Raw genomic sequence first — 22370 nt, forward strand, 5'->3', positions numbered from 1 at the left:
AGTTTTTTGACAAAAATTTGAACTCAAAGGATAACTAAAATTTAAGTCGTACTTTAATTAAGAGAGCTTAGTATTAGATTCACACTAATCATTAAAATAGCTCTTTTTTGGCACAATTAAACAAAATTACTACTTTAATATTAAATTGGCCTATATTTTCAAACAGTAAAATTCCCCCCCCCCCTATATGAACAAGGTATTTTTCTGTGTTTTTTATTCATGAATTAAATAATTTGAAAATAGCTGGGCTATTGTTTATGGTGGTTTCTAGTAGGTAACACTGTCATGTTAGAATGAAAAAAAAAATAAAGTTTTGAAATTGAAAATTATATTTATTCAAAAGTTACTTTCTTGAGACCCATTTACAAAAAACATTTTCATCATGTGTATTTTTCATTTGAAAACATTTATATATCCTCCTCTCTTAGCCCTATAACAGCAAACATGCTGAGATTTTACAGTATAGATTATCACTAGAGAATTCCGAAGTTGAACTACTTAGGTAAAAAAAAAACAATATTACTAAGCATTTCCAATAGAACTGAATTTGTTTATGATAGAATAATTAATAATCGCTTTTTATAATAAACATCATAGATTTTAAATAATGGTCTTTTTAAAGTTACTATCAAATCCTCAAATTAGAAAACTTCTGTAAAAAGTAGATCCAACTGGAAAAAATTTGACCCACGCTGAAACAGGACCCACAATAAGCTGTTGCATCAGTGTAATGATGATATAGACTTCAAATAGTGTTCAATAAATAATCTTGTGTATTAAATATATTTTTAAATGTGTGTGTATGGAATAATTCGTGATTTTCTCTTAATTTATTACCAGATATCATTTTTAATGGAAAAGACAGCTATTGAATCATTATTCTTTGTTTTATTTTCTTTTAGTGAGTATTATTTTAGTGAAGAAAACCTGCAAAAGGACTTTTTTATTCGGAGAAGAATGGATGCTGATGGTTATATACCAATTTCCTTAGTTGCAAGCTTTAATCGTGTGCAAGCATTGACTAAAGATATAACGAAAGTCCTTGAGGTATACAATAACTTTGAAATAAAAAAGGGGGAGGAACATTTTCAATATCTGCTTAGTAAAGTGCTGTGCTGTGTGTGCGATAGTGTCATGTGTAGATCGTGTAATAACTGCAGTTCTCACATTAGTGCATTAGAAGTTATTATTCAGTGTTCGCTTTCAACTAGATGAGAGGTTCCCAACCGGTGGTTCGCGAACCCCTGAGTGTTCGCGAGAGGTTTTCAGGGGGTTTGTGACAAAAAATTGTAATGGTGGAGTTTTAACATGCCTGTTTCTGATGAAGTCTCATGTTCAATCGGTTTCAAGCAAATTTTTGCTCCTTTTTTTTTTATTTTAATTTTGGTTTCACACATGCGATACTCTTAGCATGAAAATATTTGCATACTTGCTGACATATTTTACATTTAAATAATTTAATCTGTCATTGCAAAGCGCCAGTTTTGGCGTTTATTTGAGAATGATACTCCAGATGCCATGCTGAAAAAGCTCTACTTGTGAATACTATGTCTTCAGATGAATGAATTTGAAAGCCTTAGTTTTTCAGAAGCTTTTGATCAAAGAAATTGATTAAACTTGATCAAAATATTACATGGAGCATATGTGAGCATCTTAAATAGTTTGAAGTTTAGTTTCTTTACCATTTGAGTCTGACAAAGAGCCATCACTCTTCCCGTGTGTTGAGCCAAAAATACACAGAAGTGAGATCGCGCTGTTCGTTGAGATAGTTTTCACACTACATAGATTACAATTTTTTTTTCAAGTTTTGTTGTCGAAAAAGAGAAAAAATGGCTAGCAACCCAAAAATACCACAGGAAGTATGGAAAATTAATTACTTTAGAAAACTTTTTGTGAGGAAAGTTTGGTAGTGTGAGGTTTCACAGCAAAAATAAAATAAATAGAATTCAGCCATGCAACGAAATTTGTGCTAAATTTAAACAAATAATTTAGGAGATTTGTATTGAACATTTCACTTGTAGTAAGTGAGCATAAAATATTTGTTTTGTTAAAAATTACCTTTTGTGTAAAAATTTGAGTAAATGCGTGTATTAAAAAATAGACGCTTCTATTATTTTTCAATAAACGCATTTTACTCTGCACTTATAGCGTAATTACAAGAAAAATCCTTAAGCAATCAAACGATTAATGTGCGCAGTACAACCTTATCAAACAGCTTGGCTTGAATTCCTTTTCAAGAAGACTTAAACCTAGAGACCATTCTCATTTTACTGGAAGAAAAAAGTTAATTTAGCTAATTTGAGACAGCTCCCTGAAAGGTATTTTAAAGATCATTCTTTAATTGACTTCTGATTTGGTGATAGAGATAAATATACCCTTGTGTCAGAAAAATTTCAGCAAAACTTAGAGCTCTTTGTTCCACTAATATTTTATTTTAAAAAATTTTTCTAAGTAGATTGAAGCCCAACACTGAATAATCACTGTGTTTAATTGTTGTGAATTTGTTTTCCATTCATGTGTTTGCAATCATTTTAGTGCGTAGCAATATTTGGAATTCTATATCGTCGCCTCAGTGCAACACTAAGACATCGAATTCCAGGAATAACAATAAGATATCCTACTGTTGCTCTGAGGCGAGAATATTTTGCAATTATATTTTTGTTCTTGTTATAAAGTATGGAGCAGCATCAAGCTAAAAAAAAATCTCCCAAATTTTAGTGTCTATGTTGTGTGTGTGTGCACTTTTTTTTTCTTTTTTTTTTTACCCAAGAGGTTTGTCAACTTTTTTTGGAGTTTAGAAAGTTTTTGCAAATGGGAAAGGGTTGGGAACCACTGACCTAGATCCTAGGGACCTGTTACTGAAACAAACTAGAATTCTTCAGTGGAAGAATTGAGCTTCTTAAATTTTAAGCATAAGTCTTATTAATTTCAACAACTTATGTGATGGGATGTATAATTATAAAATATGAGGATGTATAACTTGTATGCCTGTAAAAATCATCTCACTATATAGTGATAAAAAAAAGTTAGGAAATAAGCTAAATCAGTTACTTTTTACCCTTATTTTCTTTGATTATCATTCTGAAATTATTTTCAAATAATACACTTGAAAAAAAAATATGTGAAAAATTATTTTCTCATGTACAATATATCTGTTTTGGCTTTCGCTCTATTTTTAAAATGCATTTTTAAAGTGGTAGGATAAATTATGTGGTTTTTTTTTCAAGTACAAAATGACAAATAGCAGATCAGAAAGGAGGGAATTAAGAGAAAGAATACAAGCTTAAAAGTGTCTTCGTGTCAAAGTCGATTTTTTATATGAGGCAGTGAGAAGCAAAGGGATGTAAGTGGACATTTTCAAGTTTTGAGTAAAAGTCATTTAAAGATAACATCCTAGGTAGGCTTTCATCCCTTACTTACATCCCTTTGCTTCTCACTGCCTAAAATGCAGTTTAACAACAAAAAAAAAAAAAAAAGTGTGAAGTTCAGAACTGTATTTAGTAGGATATGGAACATATTCCCCATTTATTTATTTTTTTTCTCTCTTTTCTTTTTATTGGAGTTCCAAATTCTGATTTTTAGAAGAAATTCTGGATACATGCATGTGAAATAGATAAGCTTCTACTGTACTATTGTCTTGTATTAATCCAAAAGGATGCTTTGATACAGTACTTTCTTTTACTTTGTCCTTTATTACTGTTTTCAGGACTTTCCTCAAGATAAAAGTTGAAGGGGGAGGAAGCTTTGTTCCTAGAACAGAGTACAATGGGATGTGATAGAACAGGTTCCACATTTTGCTCTCTAACCTCCATAGAACATCAATATAATCTCCTGTCCATCACTAATTATGGATTGTTTGGTCAACAATAGGGGTGTGTTTGAATAGCTGATAAAGAGATAGGGTCATTTTTATTTGTTTCTGTTGATTCCTCTTGCTCCTCAAAATATGAAAGCACAATTCCCAAATAAATTTTCTACTTTTTCCCTGATTTTTTTTTTTTTGGGGGGGGGAGCATTTTTTTATTTTTTTTTATTTTTTTAGTTCTTTGGGTTTCTAGGACTTAAAATTATACAGAAGTTGTCTCCTTCTGATGAATTAGCGCAACAACTTCCGCTTTAGTGTCTAAACACCAACCCTGATATTTTTGAAAAAAGAAAATCTCATTTCTACCTTGACGTACTGTTTGATGTGTTTTGATATTTTTCAACAATGATATCCAAATTTTTTATGCCTAGTTCTAGTATGCTCTGTTGCAGAGTATATTCTTTTTAAAATGTATCAATCCCTTCAAAGTATAATCGTCATTTTGTTTCATTTTCACTAATATTATTTAAAAATTCTTCAATATTGGTAAATTACTGTGTACTTGATAAATAACTTTTAAAAGAAAATCTTATTAAAATATCAATTTTTAAAATGTATTATCTGGCTTTAAAAAATAATGCAAAAGATGCAAACTATTTGAAACTGACAATAGTTTTTCAACAAACATGCATATCCATTGCTCTCCCTCAAAAACTAACATATGTGCTGGGAATAAATTACCGGCAACAATAATCATCTTGTATGTACAGCAATCTGAATATTTGCAAGAACTATCCTACTTCCCTTAAATAAGGAGATACAGTAACCTCTACTTATAAAATCATTGAATTTTAAAATCAGCTGCTTTTTAAAGTTAAATCTGGAAGATCAGAATCATTGCAGTGTCAAATTATGTTAAAACTATTATCATTTTATAAAATCAAGTTTTTGGAGAGCGTACGTTAAAAATTGCTGTTAAATGTACGTTAAAAAAGGTATGTCACACCAAGAGGAGAAATCCGTCTCGGAAGATGGGGGAGTACTAAAGTTGCCATTTGCAATGGATCTCAGAAAAGTGCTCTATGTCTTGGATGAACTTCACAGCAAAGAGGGAATTAATGCTGGAAGTTAAAAAAGTGCTAACATTGCCGAATCTCTAATACTTCCAAATTCTGATAATCAAACAATACACCAATATTTTAAGACAACTGTGTAAATAAAAAAAAATGCTCCTCATGTTGATTCAATGTGTCAACTTTTCTGAAACACTTAAAATAAAATATAAATATTGTAATCCATATCTTTTTAAAAGTATGTTTATTTGAAAACCTTTTTTTCTTTTTTAAGTGTAGGTGTGCTGGTTTATAAAATCAGCTACTTAATAAAATCAAATGTCCTCAGCTCAAATGGGATTTTAATAAGTTGCGGCACTGTATATTATAATCAGAAAATATAAGATGTCAATTTAAGGTAATACTTATATCATTACAAATGATTGTACACTTAATGAAAAATTGATACATCTAATATTTTACAAAATTTTAGGCACACTTTTTACTGTAGGGTAGTTAACAATTGCAATGTCTTCATCAACATGGTGAAAACCAGATAGTTCGTTCTTTAAGAGCCCTTACTCTTAGTTTGTGTGTGTGTGGGCATTCCTTTTAGGGCAACTAATCAGGCTCGTTTTATTAAGTCACAAAAAATCCCAAAGTGGAAGAAAAAATTTCAATTTTTTCAAAAAGACCTTGTTTACATAGAAATTATTTTTAGTCATCCAGAGAGAAAGTTGCTTGTAAATTTCTTTTAACTTGTGATTAAATAAGGTTCCCTCCTGATGTATAAATTGCACCATTGTTGGCAGACCCAAGCACAAGGATTCAAGGGAGGTGTGATGGGGGTGATTGCCCCCTCCTTGACCCAAGATACAGGATATATTTTTGATATTAAAGTTCCAAACACGCAATTTTACATAATCTTGAATGGTGCTAGAACAAAGGGAGCTCTTCCCTGAAAATTCTTCCGGAATTTAAGTCTTGAAAATACAATCATTTCCCATCTCTTACTACTCTGGGGATAGAGACTGGAACTTTCTACAGGATTTTTCTTGAAATTGAAGCTCCAAAATGATAATTGTAGACAATCTTAAATGATATTAGTGATAGGTTCAAAAGCTCATCCTGGATATTTTTCAAAAGAAACAACTGTAGGACACCTTTGATTACATAATGGGAAGCAATAGGGATCAGTACACTCCTTCGAAAGTTTTTAGAAAGTTCCAAAAAGTAAAGAGTAAAAAACAGTTGCCCCATCCTTGAACATTTTCTGGATCCTCCCTTGTCTAGGTGGTACTATCTTTAAAATGATGCATGGCAAATATTCATGGCAATCTGATGTTAAGTCGGAATTTAATTGGTTTTAGGGAAACAGCTGTGGTAATTTCAAAACAATGGATTAGAGAGAATTTGTTTTTTTGATCTAATGTTCGTAGCCGCATGGAATATGTGGCAAATATGTGTCTGGGAAGCAATTAAAAATGATAACATTCAATTTGATCATTGATTTCATGACTGGTAAAGCAGTGTGTTTACTTGGTGAAATTGTATTTTTTTTTTCTACATGTGAAGCTCCTTTTTCTTGATTTCTAGACTGAATCAATCCAATATGCCATGTCGTATTCCCTATCGATAGTTTTACTTTTCTTAAATCATCGATGAGCAAAATCCATGTTTGTCCCAAAGTACAGATGCCATAACTTTCCCAAATGAGGCAGTGAGAAGCACAGGACATTTTCAAATTTTGAGCAAAATGAGTTTAACGATAACGTCCTAGGTAGGCTTTCATTGCAGTACTATCTAGTACTATCTCTTGGCCCAAGACAAATGAGAAAAGCCCCTACTATTTGTACTGATTATCTCCAAAGTTTTAATTTTGCCACTTACATCCCTTTACCTTTCACTGCCTCAAAGGATTTTTGAATTATGATTCATGTGAGGGACTTCGGCTGACTACTGTCAACTTTGCTAATGATTGTTTAGACTTAGATGTGTAATAGTAGATCTATGATTTATTCATTGTCTCATACTAACATAAGAATTCCAAGCAAAAGAAAGAGCTAACATGCATCCGTTTTTAAAGTAGCTTACACATGTTCATTAGGGTGGATCGAAAAAAATGAAATTTCGAATCTTAATTTGGAATACCTACCAAAAGCTGTGCATGTGTAAGAACAATACACATGTAAAATATTATCAAGTTTGAGCAACTCCTTGAGGGTCCTACCAAGGCTTGAATTTCTCCAAAAATAGGAAAAAAGGTCAATTTTCCAAAATTTTTATGAAAGTAATAAGGTTCAAAATTTTTGTTCTAATACCATTAAAATGTTTCCTTTTAACACGCTTTTCATGTATCTTCAAAATTATTTACATTCTTAGCAGTATTAGGTTCGCACACAAGTTCGTAAAATTTCCAAAAACTGACTTTTTTCAATCTTTTTTGCACATTGCAATATTTTTTCTTTTAAAGTCTTTTTTTTTTTTTTTTTTTGCAATGACTGAGTTGAATGCAGTTTTAAATGGAAATGAAATTATACTTCATCTTCATTACATTAACAGCCCAGAACCTACGACAAGGAGCGTAATTGCTTCAAACTGCATCAGTGGTAAATTGTCGCACCTGTCTAGCAATTTACCTATTGGTCCTACAAAAATTCACATGGACCAGCAGTTTCACCATTAAGTAATGTGAACAGGTGACGCAAAGGCTGCTTGCATGCAGTTCGCAGATTAACCATGGGACAGGATGTCTAATTTTATTCTCTATGGCCGCAATTGCACCGTTCTTTTTTCTGGTATTCGTGACCGTGCCATCACAGCAAAAGCTAAAAGATCCTTAAGGCTTAAACAAATTTTCAGTTCAAAAATCACATTGCTATCTCGACATGTTTTCCCGTTCCAGAAGTTGGCGTCACATGACCCAAATAAAAAGAATTGGATTTTTCAACCATGGATTCCTTGCTTATGGTTCTTCTATGGTATCTGTCTTCAACCATTTCTTTTTGTCATAGTTTTGTCTTTTCGGCTATCGAAAAATGTACTTTTCAAACCTTTGCAGGTTTTGAAGAGAAGCACTTACTTCACCTGTGACACTTCCTGTCGCTGTCTTTGAATTTTATTCCTATCAACGACTTTAGAGCGATAATTTTTTGACACAGTACCAAAATCCTGTAATATTCTTGAAGCAATTGCTGCAGCACATCGCACATCTGTCAGAAATGCCGTACTAGTAGCACACTCTTGATAGCGTTTGCAAAGAAAGCCTCATTTGTTCCACTTTTGAAGTGACACCAAAAGATGTTGATGGCTCTGTTGGCGGAAGTATAGCCGTTGCAAGTTTTTCTTCTTCTGGAATTGAAACAAAACTTTGCTGTTCCTGATCAGGGTTGTTACAGCATCTCGTTACGTAAGTGAAAATCTGAAAAAATTATTGATTCTGTCATTGAACGAAATGCCTATTTTTGCCACCTGGAAAAAATTCTTTTAACAGTGATCACTGATAAACGAAAGTACATCATAGAACTGGCATTGAGAAGATTTTGAAGGCCACACAAGTGGCTTCTGTTCATGAAGAAATAAGAGAATTCTATAATTCAAAGATTAACTTTAATGCATCAGACTACTATGATGTTATCAACCGGCAAGAATGTGCAATAACTGCCACCCTGCTCTCCTATTATAGCTGGCATATCTAATTAAAATATACAACAATAGATTGAAAATACCAATGCCGATTTTGCGTTCGTTTAGATCCCCTGTCACATGCAAGTGGTGGAACCCTGTGCTAATATGGTGACAGAAGCTTTTTCGTTTGTCAATCGGCAAGAGATGACTTCATATGAGCAAAAATCTAACCTCGAAATATCATGTCATCGTTTAAATCAAAAAATTATTTCAAAGAGGTTTCATGAATGGATGTGACGAACTGACTATTTTATGTGGCTTTAACTAACTGATACTTTTCAAGTCTCTCATTTTGTGAAATATTGATGTTTATATGTCAGAGCAACTGTGTGTGAGTAAATATACATTCTTTATAACCAATGCACTTCTCTCTATGTTTTTTTAGTTAATACAACTAAATCATTTTGATAGTTTACTTCTAATATAAAATGAATAATACATTTATACTTAATACATGTGGCTCGGCAGATGGAAAAGGTAGAATGGAACTTGAAATGAAGCCATTTCTTTTTAGTGGATTCTGGGCTGTTAATGTAATAAAGTTTAACTTCACTTCCGTTTAAAACTGCATTCTGTACAGGCGTTGTAAAAAAGAAAACTGGACTTTAAAAGAAGAAATATTGCAATGTGCAAAAAAGCTTAAAAACAGTCAGTTTTTGGTTAATTTCACGAAACTTAACGGCTTATGTGCGAGCTTAATGGTGCAAAGACTGTAAATAATTGGGAAAATACATGAAAAGAGTGTTCGAAGGAAGCATTTTAACCATATTATAACAAAAATTTTAAACACTAGTATTTTCATTAAAATTTTCGAAAATTGATCTTTTTTTCTATTTTTGGAGAAATTCAAGTCTTGGTAGGACCCTTAAAGAGTTGTTCAAACTTGATAATATTTTACACGTGTGTTGTACCTACACATGCACAGCTTTTGGCAGGTATTCCATATTAAGATTCAAAATTTTGTTTTTTTTCGATCCACCCTAATGTTCATGCTGGTTTAAAATTTTTGACTATCTTCTGATATTTTTAAGATCTGCTATTTCATATAACTGCAGTTTACCATTAACCCAACCTTTTTCATGAACTATAAAATCTTTTTTGGAACAACTGTTGGTTCTGGGTGATAGAGTTCAGCATCTCTGTTGTTTCATGATGGTTTGCATTTAATTTCAGTAATAAAAAAGTGTTATATCAATGGACAGAATTCTTTTGTACCTACTATTTTGATAGTAACAAAAACCGTTTCACCCAAAAGGGGTTAACTTCTGACTAAATGTCAAATTGTCATGAAATTTTGCTACTAATCATTTGAAGGTTAGTGCTATTCTCCAGTATTGATATGGGCCTGTCAGCCGTGGTGCCATTTATGTCAGATCAAATATTTATTGAATGTCAAGTTAAATTGAAGGCTATGTAGAAATTCTAATTGGACATTTTGTTAAATGGAAGTTTATTGAATCAAGAGTGGACTGCATTTCTTGCATATAATGGGCCAGCAAGTATATTAAGTTTTTTTTTCTAAATAGTTCATTATCGATTGATATGGTGATTCAAAACTTTTGTGCAAAGTTGTTTGTCAAGCAGAGTTTTATGCTATGAGTTTTAAAACATTAAGTTCCTAAAATACAGTTCAGTTAGTCACAATCTTATTTCATGAACTCAGAAAATTATTTTTATGCTTTTTGATAAAATATATTCAACTTCTGTATGTAATTTTTCTGTTTTTCTCTTCTAAGTCAATTTCTGCTAGTGACAATTTAGAAGTCAAAGATAATTCTCTCGTAAGAACAAGAAATGATCCTCATCTTTGGCCGATTCATGATGCATTATCATCAGACTTCCATCCAGAAGCTCCAATTTTTATTCCTGGGAAGCCTTATGTATTGCCAGGTACAAAAGTTTTATACTTCTATTGAAATTTTATATTCTTGTTTAATGGAACAACATTCTTATGAGGGGGGTTTTGTTTTTTATTATTTTTAATCCTGCATAATTTATCCTTTTAAATCTCTGGAAAGTATGAATCGACATTTACATTGCATTTCCTGACTGTCGCATTTTTTGAAAAATATTGTTTATAACTGTAGTAGTATTGTTAAAAACGTTATTTTTAATAACCATTTTATAAATGTGAACATGATTAAAGCCAGATCTCAAGTTTTTGCTGTCTCTTGCCAGCCATTTTTGAGTATATTTTCTTGAATTTTTTATTTACCAAAAGAGATCACTAATCAAGGTTCTGCTGTATAAGTGATGTGTGATTTGCTCAAAAAGCGTTTTAACTATTTGAATGTCTCAAGGAAATCACAAAAAAGAATATTTTCATAAAGTGCATTATATCAAGCAAATTTTATTTCATTAACAGTTTGAGTAGATGGCATTTTGTTGTTGACCATGACAATTTTTTTGAGAAATTCAAATACATTTCTCTTTGCTCAGGAACTGAAGTTAGTTCTGGAAGTGCTGTACAAACAGATCTATCTCAGAAACCAAATGTGTTACAAATGAATGGCGGTAAAAAGGAAACAAGATGGAGAACTAAGTCATCTACAATGGAAGTATGAACTTTATCAAATTTTTAACTATTGAATATTCAAGTGTATTTTAATTCTTTTTGTGACAAGTTTTCTTTTAGCATGTGAAAGTTGGGAGCTTTTATAATTAATTTATTTTAAAAAGTATATGAAAGAGCACTGGGTTGGTGTCTGCTTCTCTTTCTCTGAGTTTGCCAATAAACACTGAAATTTTGCAACCCTGCGATCAGCCATCATTCAGGACATCAGTTGACCCCCCTTTCTTTGAAAATTTGATAATTTTTCAAACAAGTGGGCAGGGTCCTTTTTTGTCTTTCTGCAAAATCTGTATTAAGTATACCCCCCCCCCTCAAATCCAAATGATGGGCCCATCTCCAAAGAAGTTATTTTGCTTTGTACTTCTTGCAAAAATTCATTGACTGAGCATGTTCAAGCAATTGCACAAATGCTTACATAAAGTTAAAGGTATCAGACTTTTTTTTTACCAAAGAAGACTTAAAGAATGCCATAAAAACCAATTGACCTTACTTTAGATGCTCTTGATTTTCAATGGATTGTCAGTTAAATATATTCACAATTTAATCTTATTCAAAGTCTTAAAATCATAACTTTAAATCTTTTAATAATAGTCAATATTTTCTATTGTTATCTTTTTCATTTTTACGTTATAATGACAAGCTATGTATAGGTATGAAACCTTGAACTTCTTAGTACTCAAATGTATGAATAAATTTACTAGCAGAAAAGTAATTATTTTTATGTTAGTTTTTAGATCATCAAACCACTAACCGACACAGACTGAAGTAGTTGTAGTTTTTTTTTTAATGATTTTAACTCAACATTAAACAAATCTGCAAAAACGTGCAAAATGCTCCTCAAAATCAACACATATTCTCTTCATTTTTTTTTCTTAAGGATAGGCAACCCGGTATTGTATATGCTTCATAAAGCACTTTTATTTCAAAATAATTACTGTTTTTACCAACTACTCTATTTTTTACTCAGCAGCTTTCAATAATAATGTATCAATACAAATTTTTGAACCATTCAAGTTCTAATGTAAGTATATAGATGCTTATTAATTTTTAGATTCCTAGATTATTTTTTTCTAATCCTGTTAATTATTAGTGATTTGTTGACAATTTGGAAGAAATTTAATGACATGAATTTATTAAAATAATATGATGCTTGAGAAACATGATGTCCGATCACTTAGGGTTTAAGAAGACAAAACAGTATTCACAGACCTAAACCCTCAAAGCTATAAGTGATCCACTAGAAAATACTCATGGCTTTAGATGTAAAATAATCCCATAATTTACACCATAAATTTGTAACTTAAAACTTTGACTAAAAACCATGATCAAACTAGTCATATTTCTTTTCTTTTCATCAAAGTACTACTAACGTATCCTAATAGTTCTAAGAAAGTTAAAGGCATGCACATCACAAGTTGTCAAACATTTAATTAAAAAATGGCTCTTAATGCATTTTGTCATTTAATACTCCAGTATTACATGTCCAATTGATTAAGATATTTTTCTTGAAAATTAACCTTACTGTTTGAATTAATTTCTACAAACATTAAATATCTGATTAACTTTGTTTTATTACTGGAAGTTTTATTACTGTTTGTCAAAAAAGTTTCTTTTATTTAGTTGATGTAGTTAAAATTTGTATATTTTTTGAGAACCCGAAGTTTTTAGCATTAAATGAGGTTCATACTACGTTTCTCAGTTAATCAGAATAGTTATAATGATTGCTTCCAGCTCAAATTCAAGATTTTCTGATTTCACAATGATAAACTTCCAGCTGTCAAATCAGATGATTTTTGGCTCTTTTTTTTTGGGGGGGGGAGTTATGTACTCCATTTCTCACATGTGATTAAAATGCCCTTAAGATTGAAAAATGAAAATTGAAGATGTAACCTTTTTCTGATCTAAAAATTCCATTAAATAATGAAAACATTGGAAGTATCAACAATGGGCTCTTAGGTGACTTCATTTAAATTTGTACTGCAGGCAGAGCTAGTAGACTTGTTTTGTAAATTTAAATCTCTCCTGTACTTTCAGGGCATTAAAGAAGAAAATTCCAAAGTGTCAGAAATGGATGAACTTGAGTTTAAGTTTGATGAAGAACTGAATAATGAAACATTAGATGGTCAAAAAGCTTCTAAAACTGTTGAGTAAGTTTTTTTCATTTTTTTTTTTTAAACTTGGTAGTTATATAATTTGAAAAAAAAAGTCTAAAATATTCTTTTTAATGACAAATCTAACGTGAGTGTCATAAAAAAATGTCATTATTTTGTTTGTCTTGTTAAATCTTCTATGAATTCTTTGTTATTAACAGTTTGGACATCAAATTTTTTTGTCACTGACTCATTAAAAGAATCATGAGTTGAGAGAAGATCAGTACAGCTTTGAATTATTCTATAATTTATTGTGCAAATAAAGCAAGCAGCTAGTAAACTGAAATCCTCTGTCACATCCTCTCCCTTATCCTGTGTACTTGTTTATTTTTCTCCAAAAGCAGTGAAAGAAACCATTAAAAGGGTGCCTTACTTATGAAGTTTGAAGTATTGAGTAAGGTTACACCGTTAAGCAAATTGGGCAAATAACTGATTAATCAGATGATTAATCAGCAGATAAATGATCTTGATGGTTGTTTTTTATACTACCGATTTTGCCAATTTTTTTCTTTTATGATTTCTGCTTCAGAAATAGTTTATTTCTGAGAGACAATTTAATTTTCTTCACTTCCCTAATTTTGCCAAAGTAATTTGAAAATTTCATCCAGTTTCTTCAGCCTATATTCTTATTATTGTTAATGTCAACAAGACATGTTAACTAAACATGAAAATTTAAAGATATGAGCGGGTAGACTGGTCGGCAGGTTAATTTTGGAGCACTTTTAATTAAAATTTATTTTTAAATTTCCAAGGGTAGTTTTTAAATGTATGACACATTAAATTCAACACAATTTGAAAATTTTTGTTGTAATAAACATTAAAACTTTCCTAGGTACCCAGTGGCAGAAAGTTTTGTAGCCGACTGCGACAAGCTTTTAGAACTACATAATCAGTCTGCAAAACTCATGCTTAGTTTCAACAGTTCTCTTTGGGCCAATACCTAATAGGACTGGACCGATGTATCGGTGCCGATGGTTCAACAATTTAGCCATCGGCATCGGCGGTAACTTGAAAGAACCATTGGCCTTAAAAAAACATCGAAAAGCCGATGAGATTGGTCGATGTTTTCGAAAAGCAGGACCTTCACTGTTTTACTTTTTCATATAAAGTAAAGGGAGTTTTCATATTGTTGGTTGTCAAGGTTGTTTTCATATAAAATTTTTTACTTGAATCTCAGTATAAATTTCTATTTTAGTCACCACTGAAAGAATTTTTAATACTGCATTCAGGTACAAACAAGTCAATTTTTGCATTGTTTTTTGCGGCTGGATGTACTTATGTATCTCTCATAAGTCATAACTCAAAAATGGTAAGCTGTAGAAGATTAAAATTTCGTATGTGGGGTCTGCGTACATTCCAGTTGCGCACTTCCCTTTTTGTTTTCAATCGGGTAATCTAAAAGGCCTATTTACTCATTTTTTTTGTGGCTATCAATTACTTATTTCAATGCAAAACTAATATAGCATCTTAGACTGATCATTTGGTAATATTGCCGAATTGGAGACCAACTTGGAAACAAATATGAGATGGTGAAACCGATTTTTGGTACATTTTGTTAGAATCCCATTGAACCGACAGTTATTTTTAATTTTTCGATATTTGTAATATGAATCAAGTAATGCAGGTTTTTCTGTATCACTTCGGTAGAGTTGCAAGTTAGGGACTCGTAGAAATACATTTTGGGGCTCTCTTTCTCTATCACGGAAGTTTTAAAACGTTTATCATGAGCATTTTTGTAAGAGGCCCCTATGGTCATGGAGCCTGTCGCGCAATTGCAACATTTGTGACATTTTAAATCCGCCACAGCATGTCAAAACAAACTGGGGTGCAAGTTTTAAAAGGGATTTTCTGCTCGCTCTGAGTCGGGGGTTCTCAAACTGAGGCGGGGGAGTTGCACACCTCCCTAGTGGGTGAAAAAGAGTCCTGGGAGGCGTGCATGTTAGGGAAAAATAAAATGAAAAAGTAAAAATAACTGTAATTAGCTCAATTTTGTGGCCACATTTGAATATTTTCGACATCATTGCCTTTTTTAGGTTGTTGGTGTAGTTTTCATCCACATATCGTTCAGTGAATCTGAATTTTTAGCACTAGCACCACATACAAAGTCAAAGTTTCGAAGAAGGTACCAAAAGTAATCTGATGCACTGCGTTAATTACAACCAAACATTCAGAAATTTATCAATCACAAACAATGGCAGCCCTCCCACCAGCGTAGCTGGTCTTATATGCCATCTCACTTAGATCATATATTTCCTCAAATTAATGTGCATTAGTTCTTTGCTTCTTTGATTTCATGAGCTCTAATAATAACATGCTCAAAATAAAGTTAAATGTGTAGTAGTAATATATACATTTTGCATACAAACTTACTTTACTTCAACTAAATAGCCTGTTTCGGTTTCAAATCCCGGTTTTCCGATTACACTATACTTGTATTGACCAAATAGAGTTGAGGTGATAGAGGGGGCGAGGGGATACGTGAGACCAGTGGTGCAGCTAGAGTGGGGCAAAGGGGGCGGTTTGCCCCAGGCGGAATTTTTTTAGGGGTGGCAAATTTACCCTCAATATTTTGGAAAAACAAACGTATTTTCTTGTTCAGATAGTATATTTTTAATCTATATTTGCAGGCGAAAAGAAAATCTCTTAGAAATGTAAGTCTTTTGTAACACTACGAGAATAAAATTGCTTAGATACCAAACAAGAGAGTTTTTCTTGACAGCATATCAGTACAATTCCTTGTTTTTCACTGAGGGGATGACAGAGGAAAATCATGGAACCAATGTTTTTTCTACTGTCGAGGTTAACTCGAGGTGGAATAAAACAAAGAAGTTTTCCCAAATTTCGTTGTAAGAAAAAGTTGACACTTGATTGTAAGAGAGTTTCTCGAAAGCCTCCTAATAAAACAAAAACTTCCCTTTTTTGACATCAGGAAAATGGTGGCAAGAGAAGGAAAGGGAGGGGGAAGGATCGTTCAAATCCCTGACAATCTTAGCAATTTACTTCCGTTTTTTTTTTTTTTCTTGCCGTCGGCCATCGGCCATTTGGTGAAAAACAATCGGCCCATCCAAATGCCATTAGTCGAGCTCTAATACCTATCGTAATAACTAACTCCCACAGTTGTATAACGCAAATTGCCTCCACGCCCCCCCCCCCCCCCACCATAATAGCCCAGGCAACCCCTGTACCATTTTTGAGGCTGGCAACATCCAAATTCTTTCTTTTTGGGCCAACACCTTTCAGAAAAACTCCCATTATTGTATCGCAAAAAGCACCTTCATCTCCACCCCCCCCCCCTGCATAATTGTATCACTAGAATCCCCTCGCCCCCTTGCACCATTTTCAAGACGTAGAACATCAAAATGCTTCCTCCTAGGGCCATAACCTTTCTGAAAAACTAACTCCCATAATTGCATCACAAAAATTGCCTCAATTCCCCCCCCCCCATAATTGTAACACAAAAATTCGCCGTGCTCCTTTCCCTGCACCATTTTTGAGACTAGAAACATCCAGTCTTTCATCTTGGGCGAATATTTTCCAGAAAAACTAACTCAGATAATATTGTAGCACATAAATAGACCTCCTTAAATCCCCCCCCCCCCACCATCTGCGATACTGGCAACATTCAAATCCCTTCCTTTTGGGCCAATACCTTTCAGAAACTCTAATTGATATAATTGTATCACAAAAGGGCCTCCATGCTCCCTCACTGCATAATTTAAACACTAAAATCTCCTCCCCCCCCCGTGCCCCCTTGCACCATTTTCCAGACTGGCAACATCCAAATTCTTTCTCCTTGGGCCAATATCTTTCAGAAAATCTAACTTCTATAATTGTATCACAAAAATCGCCCCCATGCCCCCTCCTATAATTATATCACAGGAATCCTCCCACTTCTCCCTGCACCATTTTCAAAACTAGCGACATCCAAATTCTTTCTCCTTCAGCCAATACCTTCCACAAAAACCTACTCTCATAATTGTATCACAAAAATATCAATATTTATATCACAAAAACCCCCCCTCCCCCTGCACCATTTTCCACACTGGCAACATCCAAATTCTTTCTCTTTGGGTCAATACCTTTCGGAAAAACTAACTCCCATTATTGTATCACAAAATCGCACGGAATATAAAATAGGACCATTAGCTCCTCTACTATTAGTTCCTACTTTTCTCAATCTTTCCATCCCCGCATCTACAGTTCATGCAAATATGCCGAAGTTTGTGTACTGCCAATTGGGGGAAAATGTCCTGCAGTTGCGGACATTCTCTTTTTTTTTTTGCAGACAACTTTATTTGTTTTAGCGCGGACAGAATTGTCCAAAAGTTTCGTCGTCCGTGATGTCGCCGTGTTGCAGCGTTTCTGTCACTGGGCCTAGGTATAAATTTCATACGATTTAAAGCTTTCGAACCTGGTGATTGTGAGTTAATTTGCTTAGATTTTAGAAATTCCAAAAAACATCTTGGCAAGTCACCGTTTTTCTCATGAGTATATAAAACATTCCTTTATGAACTCAAAAATAAATATGTTATTCCAACCTTTATGAAACATTTTGTAATTTATTTTCTAAAAATAAATAACAAATCTTTTTTAAACTATCTTAAATATTCAGTGATAAGTCAAAATAGTATAAATATTTATTAACATCAAATTTTATTATTATGTTTCTCTTGTAGGCTGTCAAAACATTCTGAAAATTTAGTAATGTTTGATGAAAAATTCTGCGTGTTATGTGCCCAAAACCTTCAAATTGAATTTTTTTTTTTTGACAGAAATGCTTATATCTCCGTGGGAATGAGAGATACTTTGGCGAAAATATGAAAAATAAAATTCTACATAGTTCGCTAACTTTTTCCTGAAATTTACAGCTTTTTTCTAGCTATTTACAATGAAGGATGGTAAAACCTTTGTTTGTTTTCTCAATTTGTTGCTGGTCCCCTAAATTAATAGTAGACTTAATTAGGCAAAATGAGAGCTAGAGTATACTTATTATGTGAAATAAACTACAGAGCAATTGGTTTCTTGTTTTTTGAGAAATCCGTAAAATATAAATTTTTGAAAGTGTCCCAATACTTTTGGTCATATAGCGTATATATATATAGGTATATATATTATATACCAGGGTCGATCCATATAGCCTATAAAAGAGTTCAAGGTTTAAATAAAATATGATTGCGAATTAAATGGAAGACTAAAAATTACTTAATAAATGGAGACAGTACTCATCCGCAGTTGAAATTCCATCTCTCCATCTCTGGTTGAAAAGCCAAAGATATTTTAAAATAAACTAAGAGGAATGTACAGGTTCCGAATATTTACATTGCATCATAGCACTGGGCTATGCGCACCGCCTGCTACAATACATACAATTAAACGGTGACTTATACCTAAAATCAAGTTGGGGGTTTTGTCTGTACCATTAGAACCCAAATAGCTACAATAATGGTACGCTACTGGACCCAATACCAGCACATACAAAAAATAAACAATGTGTTACCTAATTTTCTGAGTAGATGAATTAAATCCAGGCCCACATAAAATTTTTCTTATTTTCCAATTGTCGAAATATAACATAAACCCCAAATAAATTTTTAAAAAATCAATTAATCCATTCCAAAAATAAGTCCCAGTCATCACCAGTCATCCAAGAAGATGTTCCAAGTATTTCATCCATAAGCGCAACCTAGGTGCATGGTTTCTCATGGTTATATCATAGTCTTGAGCATTTAAATAGTTACAGTGAAGCATAATGTTGATTAAAGGTGATATGTGAAAACATATTTGATTAGATTAATAGGAAAATTATTATCAATAAGCTTGTTTTGGAGCAAAGAAATTTCTTGATTGAATTCTGGGATTGTGTTACAGATTCCTTTAATTTTAAGTGCTTGTGAGACAAACCAGTAAAAACCTTTTTGCTTAGGCATGAAGAAAAATCTTAAAGGCAGTTTACTTAAACTGAAATTCTCGTCTCTTATCATAAAACGTGATATCCTATGAGGAGCCAATTGTAATATTCAGATCTAGAAAATTAAAAATGCATAGATTAAAACGAGTCTTTTTGAATGTTAAGGAGTTGTGATAAATTTATTTTTTTTATATTTGCCGAGTTCAGAAAAATTGTCAAAATTATTACATAACAGATCATCAATGCACCTACAGTATAGAGGTGCAGAAGGTGCTGTAGATAGCTCAGCCGAAGTAGCAGATAACTTAATTTTTAAAAAAAAGACTCCAAAATTATTCCACAGTACCAATGAGAACATAAAAAAAAACCAACACTTTTTTAAATGAGGGAAAAATTAGACAGTAATAATCCTTATTAATCTTTGGTTATTGAATGTAAAATACATGACTTGGAAGTCACCAAGCAAGTTAAAAATCAAGCCAAATCAATATAGATGATAGTTAATAGGAATGTTATAGAAGACAAAAAGATTGCCAGAAAAATGTTAAAAGGTATTTTTAGAAATAATTTTGACGACAAAGTGTGAGGATGAGTTTAGCAGCAAATGAACTGCAACATTTAAAGAAAAATGATGAATCAAGCAGAAATTAAAAAAGTTCGAATGAATATAATGTACTGCACTGAGGAAATGGAAATTTGAGATTGATTTGAGAGTTAAAAATTTGAAGATAAATGAAATTTTAAAAAAATAATTCGATTTTGTCAGAAGTACATTAATACAATGTTCCAAACTGCTCACCGTTCAAAAGAATGGTCGTTCATTTTTAAAATGAACGAACGGATCCGCTCGTTTTAAGGATTCGTTCTTTTTGACCCGTTCGTTCATGAACGTCATATCCCTAGTGTGTGTCATTAAATTCTGGGGTAAGGTTAAAAAAGAAGCATGGGGGGGGGGAGCTTTTTCTTTTTTGTTAGAGAGAGTTGAGGGGATCATTATATATAATCATCGTCATAAGAAGAGCAGGGAGATCATATACACATTTGTTTATTTATGTTACATTTCTCTCCTTTAAAAGATAAATAAAAATAACATTGATGCCATAAAAACAAAAGGAAACTTCAAGTTAGGTGATAAGAAAAGAGTAGGGGAAGGGCATAGGATGAAGTAAACATTGACTTGATATGGATTGAAAGTTCTTTTTATTTATTGCAAATCTGAGGTTGGGGATGGAAGGGGAATGATTTCTTACTCAGGTATTTGCATTGCAATTTAAAAGTGTGATTTAATTACTCATAATTGTGTCATATGAATATCTAATGTTAGGGTTATTCTTTTATATTTCATTCAGTTTTACCCACTTTAAACTACCCATTAACAAAAGCTTTCCCTCTGTAGAATAAGTTAGTTAAATTTAATTATGTTTTTCAAGGCTTTCTGAATGTAAAAAACACTTTCCTCTCATTCTAAATCAGCTCAAGCAAGTATTCGACTTCCTTTACCCAATTAATTATTACATTAGTACTGAGATTCATTACATTTTAGTACTAAATTTTAAGGAAGTTTTACTGTATAATATTTTGGTTTTCTTCAAGGTACTAATTGCATATCAGCGGTATTTAAGTCTTGTACTTAAATACAAGTTATATAAACATTTTTGCTATGATCACAATTTTTTTTTTTTTTAATCCTTGCACCAATTGTGGTTCATATTTAAAAGTAGCCAGGAAAAATTGTTCTTCTCATCAATTTCTTTTTTTCATAGATTATACTGTCATGCTTGTATATAAAAAAACCATAAAAATTGATTTTATAGCTATAACGTAATAGTGTCAGTTCCCCTTTAGGTTTAACATTCTGCTATTTAGCTTTCTATAGTGAAATTTCTATTCGATTCCTTCATCTTTGGACAAACTGGGTTTAACTGTATTAATTACATGTGATTCATATTGTAAATTTTTCCAGCTTTCTGTCTTAATTGTAGTTTTAGATAATTTTTTTTTTTTTTTTTTTTTGTTCTATTTGCTTGCATGCCTGAACTTATGTTTAAAATTTTTCAGGAGTTCTAAGCCAGAGTATGAGTTAAGTGATCAAGATATCAATAAACTAATCATTGTCACACAGAGTAGTAATCGCAAGCATGATCGTGGGAATAAGCATAATTGGACTCCTTACATAATGAGTCAGGAAATGGCATCAACGATTAATGATGGTCTTCATTATTATGAACAGGATTTGATTGGCAGATATGTATCTGATGTTAGTATTTTTTTCTGCCTAAGTCAATCAACTTCTTACTGCATATTTCTGTATTATTATTTTGTTATTTTGTTGATTCATATCATTTGTTTTAATAATGTAACTAAAAAAAAAAAAATACAAACTTTGAAAAATAACAAGCATTTTTAATTTCAAGTACAGCAAGCATAGTTGCCAACTTTTATGGATTAAGAGCCTAAAATTTACATATTTTAGCTGTTTTTATGCTCAATGTGAAAGAAAAGTGTTCTTACTAATGAGTGTAACTTCTCTCCTAATTAGAGCAGAATGAAAGTTCAAAAACCATTGTAAAGCTAAGAAATAGAACTTTCTGTTGATATATTACATAACATTCTTACGACAGTTTTAAGGTTCAAGGTGACTTTTGACCTTAAAGTCATTCTGAGTTTTTCGGGACAGTTATTATTAGACTTTTAATGAGTTTTTGAGTAATGTTGAGACAAAATTTCAAACACTGAAAGAACCCTGCCATTATAGGCTAAGCTTTGCCATTGGCTAAAACTTGCAATTTTTTGATTTAGAAGATTTCTTACTAATTATAAATAGGATTTAGCCAATGGCAAAGTTAGCTTTGAATATTTTTTGTTCACCTGTTTTAAAAATGGCACCAAAATCAGTAATAGCATGTTGGTTTATTGCTCTTAATATACGAGGGGTGATCCAAAAAAAAGTTTACAAGGCAAATGAAAATGTATTTATTAACAATAGAAACAAGATACAAATGGGAATCAAGAGACACATCTGGCCTTCACTTTTCCACATAATCGCCAAACCTGTTTAGGCATTTGCCAGAACGTTCGACCAACTTGTTTATCAGGGCCTTGCTCCTTGAGCCATTTCTCGGCAGCCGTTTTCACTGCATCGTCGGTGGTGAACCGTGTTCTAGAAAAGTTTCGCTTCAAGTCCGGAAAAAGGACA

The 22370-nt window shown here is 32.4% G+C and overlaps 1 protein-coding gene across 1 annotated transcript in view; it reads left to right on the forward strand.

Moving 5' to 3' along the window:
- Nucleotides 1-22370, forward strand: part of LOC129218586 (la-related protein 1B-like) — a 114502-nt gene that overhangs the window by 46909 nt on the left and 45223 nt on the right. Inside the window, exons 8-12 of the mRNA XM_054852901.1 lie at nucleotides 903-1047; nucleotides 10281-10434; nucleotides 10984-11102; nucleotides 13151-13263; nucleotides 21233-21431. Coding sequence (XP_054708876.1) covers nucleotides 903-1047; nucleotides 10281-10434; nucleotides 10984-11102; nucleotides 13151-13263; nucleotides 21233-21431 — 730 coding nt within the window. The remainder of the gene's footprint in view (nucleotides 1-902; nucleotides 1048-10280; nucleotides 10435-10983; nucleotides 11103-13150; nucleotides 13264-21232; nucleotides 21432-22370) is intronic.

This window comes from Uloborus diversus, chromosome 3, assembly GCF_026930045.1.
Source record: "Uloborus diversus isolate 005 chromosome 3, Udiv.v.3.1, whole genome shotgun sequence".
NCBI lineage: Eukaryota > Metazoa > Arthropoda > Arachnida > Araneae > Uloboridae > Uloborus > Uloborus diversus.